Source organism: Sus scrofa, chromosome 9 (genome assembly GCF_054392235.1).
Source record: "Sus scrofa isolate SSC_HxYL_T2T_F1_AM1 chromosome 9, Sscrofa_HxYL_maternal_Yorkshire_Landrace_v2.0, whole genome shotgun sequence".
Taxonomy (NCBI): Eukaryota; Metazoa; Chordata; class Mammalia; order Artiodactyla; family Suidae; genus Sus; species Sus scrofa.
Genome location: NC_139391.1, coordinates 43,096,602 through 43,113,441, shown reverse-complemented (window position 1 = coordinate 43,113,441; position 16,840 = coordinate 43,096,602). Strand labels below are relative to the sequence as shown.

At 44.6% G+C, this 16,840-nt stretch overlaps 1 protein-coding gene and 1 long non-coding RNA gene across 17 annotated transcripts in view; both read left to right on the top strand.

Annotated features, from left to right (window-relative positions):
* The first annotated feature begins 5,443 nt into the window (after positions 1 to 5,443).
* The window catches only part of CADM1 (cell adhesion molecule 1), a 340,231-nt gene continuing 328,834 nt past the window's right edge, over positions 5,444 to 16,840 (top strand). For 12 of the 16 annotated variants that reach the window (XR_014815344.1, XR_014815345.1, XR_014815343.1 and 9 more), the window contains exon 1: positions 5,444 to 5,594. Coding sequence is in view for 9 of the 16 variants with exons in the window: in XM_084976137.1 (XP_084832263.1) it covers positions 5,465 to 5,594 (130 nt within the window). In the remaining 7 variants the exon portion in view is untranslated. Of the gene's footprint in view, positions 5,595 to 7,806; positions 9,056 to 16,840 lie in introns of those variants that run through there. The other 4 variants (XM_084976134.1, XM_084976132.1, XM_084976126.1 and 1 more) reach the window with 4 other exon arrangements.
* On the top strand, positions 12,293 to 13,612 carry LOC146399868 (uncharacterized). Its single transcript, XR_014815367.1, has 3 exons — positions 12,293 to 12,370; positions 12,977 to 13,039; positions 13,414 to 13,612. It is a non-coding gene; the product is annotated as an uncharacterized LOC146399868 (long non-coding RNA).

Here is a 16,840-nt window from a genome sequence, read left to right as displayed (position 1 = left end):
TAAATAGCTGGTGTTCATCAGAGTGGTACTCCTGGCTTATTTTTTAAAAGTAATATATTCTCTCTAGGTGACCACCCATCACCTTCACCCCATCCCTGCTCACGTGCCAGGTTTCAACTTCTACCTATATGCTCTTGACACGCAGCCCAGTCACTTTTCTGATTTCTAGACCAGAAATTCAGATTTATTGCCTGGCTGAATAGTTCAAAGATACCTCAAAGACAACTTGTCCCAAAGTGAAATCATCTTCCTCCCACTGCTCAGCCCTCAAACAATGAGCAGTCAAATGGACCTATTCCCTAGCCCTGTACTTGTCTTGGGTCATTTACTCAAATGCTGAAAGTGCAAATCCAAAATTCATTTTAAGGCTTTCTACCATGATACCACTAGAATAATCTTTCCAGAATGTAAATTTAGTGATGAAATTCTCCTAACTCAGGAGTTCCCATAACCTATCATCAAACAAATAAAACTTGTCCTGTTCTCTGATGACCTGTGATCCTAAACTTTCCTAAGAGACCCATGCTCTCCGGAGATTTTGGGTCTTGTAAACGGCCTCACTAGTTGCCTCTTCCTTCTCTGTCCCTGTCTACCCTGAGGAGTCCTTTTCAACTTCCAACACTCAGCTATGTGAGTTTTCCCCTGACATACAAACATTCACACTTGCCTCTTGGGTATCATTAGGTGCCTCCCTTCTCTGTTTACATAGAGCTGTATGCTCTCTTGTGTGCAGTATTATAAAATCATTTATCACATATAAAAATTGTGCTATACTTCTGTCTTCTCTTCTATACTCTGAGTTCTTTGACAGAAGATATGTTCTCATGCATCTTTGTATTCCCAGAACTTAGTAGTGATTGTCCCATTAGGGTGCATGATATATTTTTTTCCTGTTACTGAATATATATTTGGATCAGCCGTGTGTCCCTGGATATCCTCCTAGCTACGATGGAACAAACTATGACTCTAGTCCCTAAGGCAAATTTCTTTTCCAGGGCCATTGAAGCTACTCCTTGACCTAGTGTACATGTACTAGATAGCTGCAACCTACTTCAGTGCTTCCCTTTCCTTCCCACTGATATTCAGCTCTTGATACTCAAGGGTTTATTGTCAACTCTGTGATTCAAGAAGAAACTTGTGGGTAAAGTGTTTAACTACTCATTTAAAAACACGGATTTAGCAGTCTCCATATTTCACAAAGATTCATAGACGGATGCCCCCCAAAGATGAGTTGCTTAGTCTTAATAATCTATGTTTGTTTGTTTGTTTGTTTGTTTTCTTCTATTTTACTGCCATACCTGAGGTATATGGAGGTGCCCGGGTTAGGGGTCAAATCGGAGCTGCAGCTGAAGGCCTACACCACAGCCTCAGCAATGCAGGAAGTGAGTCACATCTATGACTTACACCAGAGTTTAAAACAACACTGGATCCTTAACCCACCGACGGAGGCCAGGGATTGAATCTAAATCCTCATGGACACTATGCCTGGTGCTTAATCCACAATAGGAACTCTGTAATTTATGTTTAGATGTGCTGTCTACCAGGTAGACAAAAGTCTGTCCAGGTCAGTATCTAAGATACCGCTAAATTACTTTAATTTAGGGAAGATATTCCACAGAAAGCTGACATTTATTATAACTTTAACACACCCTTTGACAATGGAAGCTGAGGCCTAGGGATTATTTTAATCTTCTCAGGCTGCTGTAACAAAATACCATAGCCTGGGTGGCTTAAAAAATAGACACTTATTTCCTCACAGTTCTGGGGGTTGGAAGTCTGAGATCAGGGGGCTGAGGTGTCAGGGCTCTGGTGAGAGCCCTCCTCCTGGCTTGGGCTGGCTACCTTCTAGCTGTGCTCATGCGACCTCTCCTCATTGTCTGGATGTGGAGAGAGAGGGCTCTGCTCTGTCTTCCTAGGGTATTCATTCCATCATAGGGGCCCCGCCATCATGACCTCATCTAAACCGATGACCTTCCAAAGGCTAGCAAAGCACTTCCAAATAGCCTCACATCGGGGGTGGGGTGGGGTGGTGGTGGTTAGGACTTCAACACATGAATTTGGGGATAAGGGGGACAAAAACATTCAGTCTATAAACTGATTAAACCACTTTCCTAATAGATATTCAAATAATCCAGCAGCAAAGCAAATGCTGACTTCAAATATTGTTATCTTTTCCCAAATAGTTTGTCTTTATGCTTTTTATACATTGGTACTCAAACAATTAGCATTTTAAAAAGTAAATGTCACTAGTTTCATTGATTATCTCTGACGTATGCCCCCAAACACGAATCTCCCTTTAATGCTTAGTTTTTGTATATGTTTATCCATATTTCTCAACTGTATCCAGGAAGGCAAACAATCTAGGGTCTCTTTCTCTTTTGCATTTTCAAGTTTTCTTAGTGGGGGGAGAAAAAAAGAACTGGGCTCTTGGTGCTTCTGATAATTTTATTCTAACACAAGTAGCACCCAGATTGTAATTCTGATAAGTATTTCAGCTCTTTCTTGAAAAATTAAATTCACAAAACAATTGATTATCAGTTATAAATGGCAAAAACACCATCTGGTTTTCAAAATTGGTTAAATCCATGTAGCAAGGGGAAAAAACGTTGGAACTCGTAGCTGGCGAGGAGTTCTAGTCCACGAAGCAGAAAATGACGAGCTTTACTATGAGAAAGCCAGAGTAGTCATAACTTGTATTTAGCGGCTGCAGAAATTTGATACGTTCCTCACATGTTCCATATGTTAAATCACTTGGCGAGATCATCAGTGTGAAAGAGCTGAGGTGGCAGAGGAGTGTGGCTAGTGGATAGGGTAGCAACGACTTCATCCTAAATCTTTCAGATCTGGGTCTTTCCATGAAGACCCAGGGCTAAAGATGCCCCCATGACCTGGGAGATTGGATGTGCAAGTTTCTTAAATTTACGGCAGGGGTGGCATTTTCTGGCAGGAATTTCTCAAGCTATTTGCATTCTTCTGAGGAGGTAAGTCACACAGCATTAGCATTTCCTACAGAAATGTCCTGTGTTGTTCTTTGCCAACTGGAAATCTGCGTAGGTGTTCATTTGATGTGCCAAGAGAATGAAAGGAGATGCAAACACTCCACATCTTCCAATGTCCCCATACTGTGTTCCTAGTGTGGGAGGCCTGGGGCCTGACTAGACTCTCTTGGAGATACAGCCTCATGAGGAATGCTTTTCCTTAGGAGTCTAATGCAATCCTGTTATTTTAAAAAATGTTTCTTGAGTAGCTGGCATATTTTCACCTTGTGTTAAAAATGCAGCCTATGCTTATTATTCATGCATTGTAATGTGAAATTTATTCATTCACTTAACAAATATTTATTGAGGCCCAGTATAGCATAATGGTTAATTGCATAAGCTTTGTCTACACCTTAGAAACTTTGACCTTGGGGCAATTGCTTGATCTTTCTAACTGCTTTTAAAAGATACAAGATGGGCAAGAACAGTCTGTGCCAGGGGGATTGTTCCAAGGATTAAATGAAATTACACATGCAAAATACTTAATAAGAACTCAATAAATGCAAATGTAGTAATAATAATAATAATAGCAAATATAAATTTACACCAGAGTGCTAGATTTCCTGGGATATAGTACCTTACTTTACAACTTGTACATCTCTCATCATACCTATGGGCTCAATTTTTTTATCCTGACTGTGATGGGACTATGCATTGCATTTCGACTGACTGAGGTAGCTTTACTTCCAGAAGTGGTAAGAATAGGCAGGACTTTGCAGACTGGACATTATCCTGGTGACCACGTGGTGAGGGTTTCCTGCCTCATGCAGTGCTGTTTGCCTGCTGGAGCGTTCCCAGTTTCTGGAGGACTGCCTACAGTTCATGTATTGGGGCCTGTAATTACAGAGCAGAATATCCAGGATGGTGAAGACAGGGCAGTCTTGAAATTAGTTTATGCATAATGGATAATAGAAGGATGTTTTTAAATGTAACTCATTTGGTGGGTTGGCAGATCTTGACTTCCTTTTTGATATGTAACATTTATTTATTTATTATTTTTTCAGCAAGATGAGGACAGAGGGCTCTTGGAGACTATAGCTCAGACTTAGCAATTTACATTCAGTAATCTCTTGGTCATTTAGCCACAGATAATTTGTCATGGTTTGTTTTAGCTGTTGTGATATTGATATTTATTATGCAAATTGTATTTCCTACATCTTATTGTTCTGCATTCTATGAATACTTAAATTATTATAAACCTTTACACTTAATATGGCTCGTCCTTCAATTTGATGCTTGAGCAACAGAGGGTCAGAGCACACACAATCTTCTAGAGGGGAAGAAAATAAGTAATTAAAAAGCAGACAAACAAGAGAGCCGGCTGCCTGGTTGAGAAGAAAGCAAAGGCAATTTCGGGGAGGGAGAGCAAGTCCGGAGAAGCGAGTCGCTTCAGCCTGAAATGCCTCTCTCAGAGACAAGCCCAGAGCACCTGTTGGTCCCTAGCCGCCTTAGGCAGGACTGAGGGCAAAGGGGCGGGGGGAGTGGGTTTGAGCCCTGAAGGCGGAAGATGGCAGACCCTATTTTCACACCCCCTGCCTCCGCCCTCCACCCCGAAGCCTTGGCAAGAAAAGATTTTTGGTCGAGTGTGTGTAATCGTAAATATATAATAATACCTGTGTATTATGTATATGAAGCACACACACTTACTAAAGCCAGGAATGAGACCTTCAGCAAGCTGGGGAGCCTGAGCCAATCCTCCTAGATCTACCTTTCCACAGAATCTACCGCAAAGACACAGACTCGAAAATCCCAGAGCCCTATTCTGGCTCCTTTCTCCCAACTATGCCCAAGTCTACCGCTAGGTTGTTGAGCGGGCTCTCCCCCTCCGACGGACGTGCAGAGCACGCATGCACTTCTCCCAGATTGTTTTGTCAATCCGGGGACCTGCCTTCTCACTCTCTACTCCCGAACAGCCCCGTTTCCCAAAGATCTATTCCTTCGGTGAAAGGTGAGTGACGGAAATTTGCAACGTTTTGTTTCCAGGCCAGATGCACTCTGTGTACGGGGCAGGGGAGCCTGCTAGGGAGATTTTCGTCCTCGGTAGGCTGTGGCAATTGCTATAAACATTCCCAATCAGGGTGTACGGGAAGATAGACCCGCTCCCGGAGCCGGAGCTCCTACACGCTAGGCGCTCAGAACACTTTCTTCCAGATCTGGGGGAAGCGAAAATGAATTTTCACATAAACATATTTGCATAAGCCCCTCCCCTTGGCCCCGCCCCTAGGTGGCGCGGGCGCGCCACCGAACGCCAGCGCCAGGGGGCGGGGTGGGGGAGGGGGCGAGTCCTCCGAGAGCCCGGTTAGGCTCTCGGCGTTGTGATTGGTGGGTCCGGACTCCGCCCCCAGTGCATGTCATTAGCATCTCATTAGTTGTCCGCTCGGGCTCCGGAGGAAGCCACCGCCGCCAGTCTGAGGCAGGTGCCCGACATGGCGAGTGCTGTGCTGCCGAGCGGACCCCAGTGTGCGGCGGCGGCGGCGGCGGCGGCGGCGGCGCCTCCCGGGCTCCGACTCCGGCTTCTGCTGTTGCTCCTCTCTGCCGCGGCACTGATCCCCACAGGTAGGTGTGGGCACTGGCGGGTTGGCCCCTTAAATCTCCTAAGGCACCCCAGTGGCCGTAGCCGTGGAGGGGGGAAACGTTTCCATGACAACCTTCCCCCACTTCCTAAATCTAAATCAGAGGGTGTGTGGAGAGGAAACTCAGGGCTGAGAAGCAAGGGGTTGAGGGGGTCGGTAAACCCCCTCTGTCTTGCCCACCTTGGTGTGAATTAGAGTCCTTGGGGATGGCTGCACCCACACCTTTTCTCCCCAGCTTGGCGCGGGGTGCGGAGTGGAGTGAGAATGGGGGGCCCGGGGCTAGAGAATTTAGGAGAAGGGGATGGATCCAAGGCAACCCCCAAACCTTCCGGACCCTCCCAAACTCAATGTTGTCCCCGTAACTTGCAAGTCCTCCCTCCTCTCTGTGCTGCCCATTTGCCCCCGCCTATCCAGCGGGCCCCCCAATTCTTCAAACCCGAAGCCTCCCCATGGCTGACTAGAGGCCGCCTCCAGAGCGATTCCTCACTGGTCCACTGGACATCCCCAGACTTGTCTCATCTCTCCTGCTTTGCCCGCGCTCTGCCTTTCTCCCCTGTCCCCGAACCGCGCGCCCCTCGTATCTCCCTCCAGCCGGATCGCGGCCCCTCCGCCCCCTCCGCCGGGCTGCGGGTCTCCTTGGCCGGGATCCAGGCAGGGAAAGTTCCCCGGGCCTGGCCCCGCAGGGGGGCGGTTGCTGTCGCCGCCTCTGCGGGAAGGAGCCGCGAGCCTGCAGCCCGCCTGCCCCACGGCGTCCTCCGCCGCGAGTGGGGATACCGGATTTCCAGGTTGCCTGTCATTTTAGCCAGCTCGGTGGTGGTGGAGGGAGCGTTCTCGGCCTCTGCGGCCAGGCGGGCACCCAGCGGGCCTCCGGGCGCCCCCTGTGTGCAGAGCTTTCTTGGGAATTTGCCCAGGGGCGGCTCAGCACGCCCGGCTCCTTCCCTAAAGACGCCGAGCACTCAGCTAAAGCACGATGTGTGGGGCTGCCTGAGTGCCGGGCGCGTTGGCGCGGTCGGGAAAGAAGAGGGCAGTGTTTGCTTTTGCTAACAAAAGGGAGCCGGAGCTCTTCCCCAGCGGAGAGGCCGGCGGTGCTGCACCCTGCCTCCCCTTCCCGCCACCGCCACGCTCGGCGGCTGCGCTGCGTCCCCGCGCCCCTGGTCGCCTGCTGCGGGCTCGGAGCGGGAGCCGGGACTCTGAGGCACTGGGCCGCGGGGGGCGGGGAAGTGCAGGAGGGGCTGCAGCAGGGCTGGGTGCCTGCAAAGCCCCTTCTCGCTGCTCGGGAGCCGCAGGACCCGCGAGCAACAAGTGGCGGAGGACACCGAGAGCTCAGCCCCCACCTGCGGAACCCCCGACCCGGGCTGGCGTAGCGCTGGGGCCACCGTGCAGCTCCCGGGGCGCCTCTCCGCTTGGGCTGTGCCTTTTGTTTACACGCCAGAGGACACACAGTTACGTAAACACCGCAGGAGACACGCTGGAGGAAATGGGGAGATCTGGGGGTGCTAGCTTTGGATTTGGGGGGTTCCGGCTTGGTTGCCCCTCTTCCTCCAAAGGCTTTCAGGGAGCTCGGCTTGGGGAAGCTACCGGGGATCCATAGGGGTGGGTATCTATCTGGCGGCAGCTTCAGTCCCAGCCAGAGCTGAGGATTTTTTTCTTCCATGCCACTGTCTCCCAATGTTGTTTATGTGTTTTTTCCTCTGTGAATTCTTAATTTATGAGTTACGAGATAATTGGGTTTAGCCGATGCCGGTGTGGTTACAACTTCATTTCGGGTGATGTGTCTGACTGGATAGGTTCAATAAAATGTTCCTGAAAGAGATTCCTCGTGCTGCTGCATTGTAAAAACGCGCCAGTGTCAGTTAAACGTGAGCGTGAGTACAGGCTCGGTAACTGGTGCATAATAGAGGCAACAATAGACTTGCATTGGCTGCAAAAAAAGAAAGGGGGGGGCGCTGGTTGGGGATATTGCCTTTCGACTAAAAATGGGAGCCATGCAATGCCGCTTGGCTGCAGAGTAGGATCAGATTCTACCTCCTCTGTCCAGTCTGCTCCGGGAAGGCACGGGTAGTAGCAACTGTACTCTATTTGTAACTATCTCGCCGTAAGAAGTTCCCTTCCCAGCGAGGGATATATGCTGACTTAGAAAGCCGCGGTCTGGAACTCAACCGTGCATGTCAAAGCTACAAGAAAATTCTGTTGCCAGTTACCATGGAAGCAGCTTCTTGCTCTTGTGCACCTCCCTGTTTGTACGCTGGTTATCAGATTGTGTTCAAATTAGAAAGTAATTGGGTGTGATTTGTAGAGAGGGGGTGAGGCGACTTTCTTTAAATCTTTTTTTCTTCTAATGCCCTTCTTTTGGTGCTGAGCTTAAGAGGGGGGCTTGGCCTCGCCCTAGGTCCTAGAGGTCCTAGACCGGGAGAGTAGATTTCAGCTGGGAACCCAGGGACTTGTCTTCCTTAGTCCTCTTAGCTTAAGCTTTCTCAGAGGGCTCCACTTGCCACTCCCAGGATTAGAGAAACCTGTTGGTGTTGCCTTCCAACTTCGTTAGACTTGTTTCCTTTACAGCCTCGCGGGGACAGCCATTGGGGGCTGTTGTGCAGTAGTAGGTCCCGGTTCTGTCTTTCCCTGTAACTGAATCCATCTATCCCCTGGAGGAAATCTCACGTCCCTCCTGTGGTGTTTGGATGAAATGGATGTTAATGAAATGCAGCTAAAATGGGATTGTCGAAGCTCACTTCTCAGTGTAAATCACGCCCATTAATGTTTCGGGGTGCTCGTCTGATGTTTCCCACTTCCAGTGAACACAGGTTGATCACCCTCCTTCTTACCTTTTCAGCCTTAGAGAGGATGGTGGGCGGGTGGGGTGTGTGATGGTGCTGGGGAGCCTGGGGGCTGAGTTTTTGCCTGTCTCAGCCTGTTGGGGCTTGTGTACCCCAGGTAGGGACTTTACAAAAGTGCCGCCCAGCTATTGTTGCTTTTCGCTGCATCAAATCGAGTAGCCGCAGGAGGGACTTGCACTTGCCTGTGATAGCTTTGATAAAATATCCCTCATTAATGCCGCTTTATATTTACAGTGTGTCACTGGAGACGCACAAGGCTTCATTTAGTGACTGGTGTGACGAGACAGGCTTGCATTATTTGCCTGGGACATTTTGGAGGAACAAGAGACCCATTGAGCAATCTTTTGAAATGAACAAATACGGAAAAAGAGGGGAATAAAAGAGCAGGCAGTTCTCGGGAACAAAGAGCTTTATTCATATGGATGTTGTACATGCTTTATCCAGTTTTCCCCAATGGCCCTCCTGGTAAAGGGGAGTGGGACAGGGAAGAACCGAGGCAGGACACTGGCGCTTCCTCCCTTGTTTCCTGACTTCGTATTCTTAGCCGACTTGGTCCTCGACTCCCTGGACTCCTTGACGGTTCGCTCGGCTCCTTCTAAAACCCCAGAAGGTAACGGGTTCCTGGGTCTCAGAGGGAGATTTTGAAACCCTTTCTCCCAGCTCTGAATTTCACTGGAAGAAAGTGCTAGCCTAGCTACCTGTTGAGATGGATGGTCCTTGGCGGAGAGATCGGTTCAATGGAAAGAGATGTCACTTTTCTCTCTGCCATGTGTCAAGAAGTGGTAGATAGTGAATGTCAGACTGGCAAGAGGTCTTGAAATTATAATATTAGGCTTACCGTATATTTTTAAAGAAATGCTGTGAAAACTGAAATCCAAAATTATCATTGTCATTAATGGTGCGCTTGGAGTTTCAGTGACTTTCGCCCACACCTGGTACATTTTGGCTTTATACGTCAGTGAATTTTTATTATTCCTTGGCCTCTATTGCTCAGTGATTTTCAGGCTTTAAAAAAAATGGATAATATTGCTATGAATATAGACTCTCTCAATCGCTGGGTTTCTGTATGTGACATTTTAATGCTTAATCGGCCATTTAGAATTTACATTTAAAAAATGGTTTTGTGTGTGCCTGTGCGTTTAACAAAAGGCCCATTTTTTATTCAGGGGAATCTCTTAAATTGGGCCAAACTAATCAATCCTATGATTTGAATGGAAATTTACCAGCAATATGAATAAATTTTATAAGAAATAAATCCAAAGGATTCACATGTTGTATCTCTTTCTTGGGAAGAATAGTATGGTACTGACCACTATGCTGGGCATTTTTAACTGGAAATCCAGCACTGAAAGGAGAAATCACACAGCGACATCTGTTGCAGAATTGAAAATTTGCTGCTTTGAGTTGCAAGCAATTAGTCCCATATAAGCACCTAATGGTATCAGTTAGTATGTATGTGAGTGTGTGTGCGTGTGTGTGTGTGTGTGTGTGTGTGTGTACTAACACAAATATGTATATATGCACATGCTATATATAGATATATACATAGATAGATGAATGCACATATATAGAAGCTCACCCGGTATTCATATTCACATTTAAAAGCATTTACTAAGAGATGTAACATTTTAATGCAAAGTTCTTTTTCTTAATATCACCTGTTGATGAATTAGAGATTCTTATAATCAGGGAATTTTTGAAAGGGGCAGGATGTTGGAAATTTTCTGGTGGAATCTCATTATTTTGCAGTGAGGCAGCCAAAGCCCTGAGAGAGAAGGGCGGTGCCTCCCAATGAACTGAGCTACATACATTAGCTGGGCTTCCTGGATGTCCAGGAAGCTGGTCCCTTGAAGTCCAGCCAGTAGATCAAGGGCTGCCCAATAAGGGATATACATCGAGGGTAGATGAGATCCTGGGTAGGAACAGTTTGTGTTCGGAAGGCAGCGGGAGTAATTGCTCTGCTGGGTAATCAACCAATGGGTCAGAGACGTGACCTCTGGGAAGAAAGGACCAGTTTGGGGAAAGTTGTCTTTGGTGTTGACAAAGGATTCTGAACCTCTGGACTGGATTTGGCAGCCACCACATGAACGCTGTCCAAGGCATCTTCGTAGGGGAGAGCGCGGATTTGTGTGGCTGTCGTAAGTCGGATGCAGGAAAACTGGGCTTTAGACTTTTAAGCTTTTGTTTTGTCATTTCAAGGAGTAATATTAACAGTGGAACTGGTTCCACATAACTCAAGAAAAAAGGAAGGATCCTTAAGATAAGACCAAAAGCTCATCTTGATTTCCTTGGCAGGTTCTTGTCCCTCTCCACTAACACTGGGAGAAAGCCAAGAATGATTTCCTTCAGAACAAAAATTTTTTTATTGCTGCAGGATGATTTTTTTTATGTTGATCTATTTCTTTATCTTTTCACTTTATTATGGACATTTTCAATTCTATGCAAAAGTTGAAAGAATGCCATCATGAACCCAAATCATCCAGTTGGGTAATTATCCACCTGTGTGGTCCATCTACCTTCCCTACTTCCTTTCCTCCTCTTCCTAAGTTATTTTACACAAATCCTGGACATCCTTTCCTTTCTTCTGTAAATGACTTTAGAACAAATCTCTGTAAGATACAGCTCTTCCCCTGTCCCCACAATCACAGTGTCATTAGCTGAGTGTATATCTTCTGCACTGGTGTACAGAATTTTTGCCCTACTCTTGCTTTACCTAGGAAGGTAGAGAAAAGGCTTGTTGCAGTGGGTTGAAGCTGAGGCAGGACCCAGAGGAACCAGAGCAGGATTACTGCCTGCAGGGAGGAGACTTTTTCATGTGGTTTGGTTTATTTTGAGCAAGGTTTTGTTTGGATCGGATAAGAAGAGTTTTATTGTTGTGTAAATATGGTTGTGTAAATATGCGGTAATTGTAGCAAATTCCCTCGACTGTGGCAAGCCATGGAAAGCACCCTTGGTGAGATTGGCCCTTTCTAGTTGTTCTCATAATGAATATTCTCCATTTGAGGACTTCCGTGGGAAAGACTATTTAAGTTTGATGGATGTGAGATACCTCATTCGCATATTTAATGTCTCTGTGGTATAAACATCCTTGCGTTTTGTAAATATACGACCAAAAGAAAAAAGGTATATTTTCCCATTTCTAACTGGCCACGTGCTAATTTCAGCCTGTTTTCTGTAACTGAAGTGATCACAAAGTGCCTTTTTTGGTGTGGGGAACGCACGTGAGCTGTAAGTATTTGGGTCTTATTTTTGTAGGATGGGGCTGTGGGGTGGTGGGGAGAGAAAAATGTTACTCTTTTTGCTTCTCAATATTTGCCCCATTAATTTAAAATGTGAATTTTAAAATTTCAGGTAGAAATGTTAGAATGGCTGAGTGTTAGTTTCTGAACTTCCTTGTTTCTTGGAAAATAGGTGGGTTCTATTTTCCAAGGTTCGTGGAATGTGAGGTTGTGTGTTTCTCAAATATATTTAATGTGGACTATAAATCTGAAGCATTTGGCTTTTTGGTTTCCAGCCAAACAACTAATTACACTTGAGATGATTTTGAGGGGTCCCAGAAGGTCTGGCCAGGTAAAAATCCACGTCCTGCGCCCTTCTTGTGAGCGGGTCGGGGCACCAGAAAAGCACAAAGGAATGTCTACATTTAGCGTTTGGGGAACGCCACCAAAATAAAATAAAAAGCCTTTGTTTGGAAACCATCAATGAAGGAAGGAAACCACTGGAATGTTTGTAATTACAAGTGGCACCTCCTTGTTTAAATTTCAGAAGCCACAGTTTCTTTTTCAGAGATTTAAATTGCAGGCTCTAGCCAGCAGCTGCTGTTGTGGTTAATGGACACTTTCTCTTTGAAGATCTTCCAGTGTTGGTTCTCAAAAGCTTTGGTGCCGTTGGCCTTGAACGAGGGCTGGAAGAAAGGGAGATGGAGGTATTTACATACGTGCACGGCAAAGTGACGTGCGGCCTTTATTATTACTCAAAAGAGGAGCGGGGCGGTAAGATTTCCAGAAAGCCGAGTATTAAGAAAAATGTGTTATGACTGACAGGTGTCTTGAATGGAGTGATTATCTTCAGAGAGCTGTGGGGTGGGGAAGTGTTTTTCTTTTAGTAGATGTTTTACTGGAATACAGTCATTTGACCCAACATTTTGATCTAGATATTTCAGAAATGTTAAATAGGCTTGAAATGAAAGTGCTCTGATATATATTTAAATGCTACTCAGTGTTTGAAGTTGATATTCGAGTGACATGGACTTTTAAAAATGCCTAGAATAAATAGCTCGCTCTTGGCAGTCTTCCTTGGTAAGGTAGGCACTCTAAATCCTCTTGAGCGATCCAGTAGAAGAAGGCGATGTCAAGCTGGAATTAAGTTAGGAGGTCCCTGGTGGGGGTGGGAGTGGGGGTGGGGAGGAATCTGTCTAAGAACAAAGGGTTCCCGGGCCCCCCTTATCTCCCCTTGGCTTATCTCCCCTTGGCTAGGAGTAGCCTAAAAGTTAACACGTCGGAAATTGAACCTCTTATCTTTTCTGCCACAGGTCTCAACTTTTCTCAAAGTCTCCATCATTGCAAATGACACCATCATCATCCTGGTCTCCAAGGTCCTGAAATTTGGAGTCTTTTTTTCCTATTTAGCTTTCACTCTTGGAGTGAAATACAGTGGGATGAAAGGGGGCTGAGTATTTCTCCACGACATTCTCTGGAAGCCTCAACGTCCTCCCCAAACCATGTTTTACTGCAGAAGCTTCCTAACCAATTCCCCTGACCCCAGCCTCTGCGAGTCAGAACGAAGTCCGCCTACCACAGCTGTAATTCTTTCCTGGACAGGATCACGACATTGCCCTTTCAGAAACCTAATCACAAATTCTTGCTTCTCACACCAGAGTCAAAATCCACACTGTTTTGTCTTTAGGTTATTCCTTCTTCAATTGCTTTCTCACTCCTCTAATTGCCCTCGTTTCTTATTACTTTTCAGCCCAATCCTGATGGGACTGGAAGACTGATGATTCTCCAGTGAAACCGAGGAAGAAAGTGGTTCCACTGATCAGCCTTCAGCTTGTTGCCTTTGCATAAAACTGCTCTCTGATCTGTTTTTCTCTTAACTCTTTTGGTTTATAATTGTAGGATGGCTGAATCTCCTTACCCACCTTGAGAATAAACATCTTTCCTTTGCATCTTTCAGTGTACCTAACACGTGATTATCTAAAATATATGCCAACCCAGGAGTTCTTTTTCTGCTTTACAGATATATGTATATGTATATGTGTATATATATATATATATATATATATATATATATATATATATATGACTGTATTTCTTTGCAATAAGCCAAAATGTGCAGATAGTATTGCCATTATTTTAATGAAAAAATGTAAACCTTAGAATGCTACAAGTGTATTGTGCCTATTTGGTCGTTTGTGTTGGAATTTGAGCATTTGCTGTAGCCTAAAATAGTGTAATTAACAAATGTAGGCTGGCAAAGGAAGACTTTTGGACAGAAAAGGTCAAACCTTTAGGAGTTGAAGACTTTGGAAGACTTAGAGTCAGAGGGCCTTGTCTGGAGCTGCTGACTTGGTATAAATGAGATTAGTCCCTCTGAAGATGCTCTGAAAGATGCCACCCTGGAAGAGCATTTGGTACTCATATTTGGTGCATCAGTTACTAAGAAGTCCTTAACCCAGGCCTTTCTTAGCTAACACTTGAGATAGTGTTGGCTTTGGGAACAGCGTTGTCCCACTAAACACGGTCATCTCCCCCATCATGGCAGATAGAATTTTAGTTGATAAGGTGGAGCAGGTGAATTGTTTCTGGCCTGTTTCTCAGACTAACTGCTAAACTTGTTCTCTTAAGGATCTTTTCAAAGCCTTTATCTAATAATAATATCTGCTACAGGTCTTTCCGTGTTTTTTTTCCCTCCTCTAGCATCCTTCCCTTGCAGAGTTCAGTTTTTGCTACTGTGAGATGACGTAGCATGATAATTCAGTGATATGAAAACTTGATTATCATGGAGTATTTGGGGATGGGCTTGGGGGTAAAGGTTGTATGAGAAATGTGGTGTGTATTTGGCTCTTTGGTAATTGATTATCAGCCTGGGATAAGCCAAGTCTTGCAGAGGCTACTGCACGCCATCAGTTTCCTTGAACAGAGCAGGAACCCTGCTTCATTTCTCTTGCAGAAATGCTTACTTAAACAATGAAAACGTCAAAGATGGGGAGGAAGAAAACCAGGTTAATTTAGTACTAAATTACTGCTCAAATGGTTTTATATCTTAAAAGGTTCAGGTAGAGTTGAGCTTAAATGACACTGAACTTCACTTTTTCTTGTGCATATCTTGTGAGTACACATCATTGTGAAGAGACTTCTGTCTCTTTTCTTTTAGTTTAGTAATCACATGAATGTTAGCTGTTGTTTGTTTCCCTTTCTGGAAGCCAGTCTCTCCACCTCTGGGCTGGTTGGCAAGCGGGATACGCAGGATAGGTTACAGAACAGTATAAACCCAGTGCTTTGCTTAAGAGTTAAAAACAGCAAAATCAACCTACCTTACAGGGTGTTAAAAAATAAGATCCTATATATGAACATACTTGATAAGGAAGTATTGTATATATACAAACTTTTTTTCCCTTTCTTTTTTTTCTTTTCGGCTGCACCTGTGGCATGTGAAATTTCCCAGGCCAGGGATCAAACCGGGGTCACAGCAGTGACAATGCCAGATCCTTAACCTGCTGAGTCACAAGAGAACTCCTATATGGCTTTTATTAAAACAGCTATTGCTTAGTGCTGGGGGTTATGTTTCTGGCTACTACTGTTATTAATCACATTTGTAAATCCCTCATATGTTTGAGAATACTGGAAAATTCTGTGCTGAAAGGATTAATTCAGGATGTACTCAACTGTTTCTAAGGTGAAACTGAAGAAACAAAGTGTCAGTAAGATTAAGATCCCACCTGGAGTTGAATGTTTTTTGGAAGTAAATGGATTATCAGTCCCCTAGAAGTTGACAATGATTATAATCTCAGATTATGGACCTTTTAACATAAACAGGTGATGGTTTTACTTGTCCTCTTATATTTTATATACTGTGTTTAATTTAGGAACTTGTATTTCTGTAGCTAACCCATAAGGCACTCGTTAGAAGGAACCAGAATTTAAAAAATATTTTTTAAATCAAGTATCTGCTTTTAAACCAGGCATTGTGTTAGGTGCTGTCATAGTTGGGTAGTTTGTTTCTTGAGGGTTACAGTTGGTTTTTTTTCTCAACTTTTATTTTGAAAAATGTCAAAACCACCGGAAAGTTGAAAGAAGAGTATAACAAATGCTTGTTTACTTACTGAGATTCATCAGCTGTCAACATTTTGCCCATTTGTTTTATCTCTAGTTCTCTAAATAATGTATTCACACATATCTTTTTTTTCCCCCCTTTCTGAACCATGTGAAGCAAGTTGCAGGCATAGTGACACATCAGTCTTGAAGACTTCAGCACAAGATTCCTGAGCATAGGAACGTTTTCCTATGCAACCTCAGTCCCCTGTTACGTTCAAGAAATTCAGTATCCAGTGATGTTATTGAATGTCTAGTCCATATTCAGACTTCCCAGTTGTTCTATTAATTTTCTTGATCTGTGTTTCTTTGTCTTCCCTGATCCAGAATCCATCAGAGACCATCACACCTTGGATATGGTTTTCATGTCTTTTTTCTTTTAATCTAGAACCATCCCCTTCCCTTTGGCCTTTTCTTTCTTTTTCTGTTGCGGTTTTTTCAGGAGTGTGTGTGGGCATGTCTTTTATGGCACTGACATTTTGTTGAGTCCAGATATGCTGTCCTCTAGAATGTCCCATGGTTCTACAGATGGTTTTCTTATGTCTGCAGAGGTCGGTTCAGGCTGTAATCATAGCCAAGAACATCACACAGCTGATGTTGCCACCTTTTAACATCACATCAAGAGGGACATGATATCAGTTGGTCCCAGTTTTAGGGATGGCAAGTTTGATCTCTTGGCTAGTGGTCTTTGGCTCACTTAGTTTATGTGGATTTATAGATTTCATCATTTTTGTTCCTTTGTAATTAAAAAGTAATTTTTTGGGGGTATTTTTGAGATTGAACGCTCTGTTCTTAAACAACACTTCATCTAATGGTTTTTAAGCAGCATTGATAAACTTTGTCTAAATCAAATATTCCACCAGTAGTTCCAAAATTGCACTTTTTCGAATTCTGTCTTTCCCCTGCATTGGGTAGAAGCCTTCTTGAGTAAAGAGGAGCTTGCCGCCCACCTCCTTTATCTATTTTTTTTTTTTTGAAAAATCACAATGGACTTACACATTAACAAAATTTTTTTTCCAGTGTGTCATTTCTTTACCATCAAATTTGACCAGCGAGAATCCCTTCAGTCTGACTCTTGTATC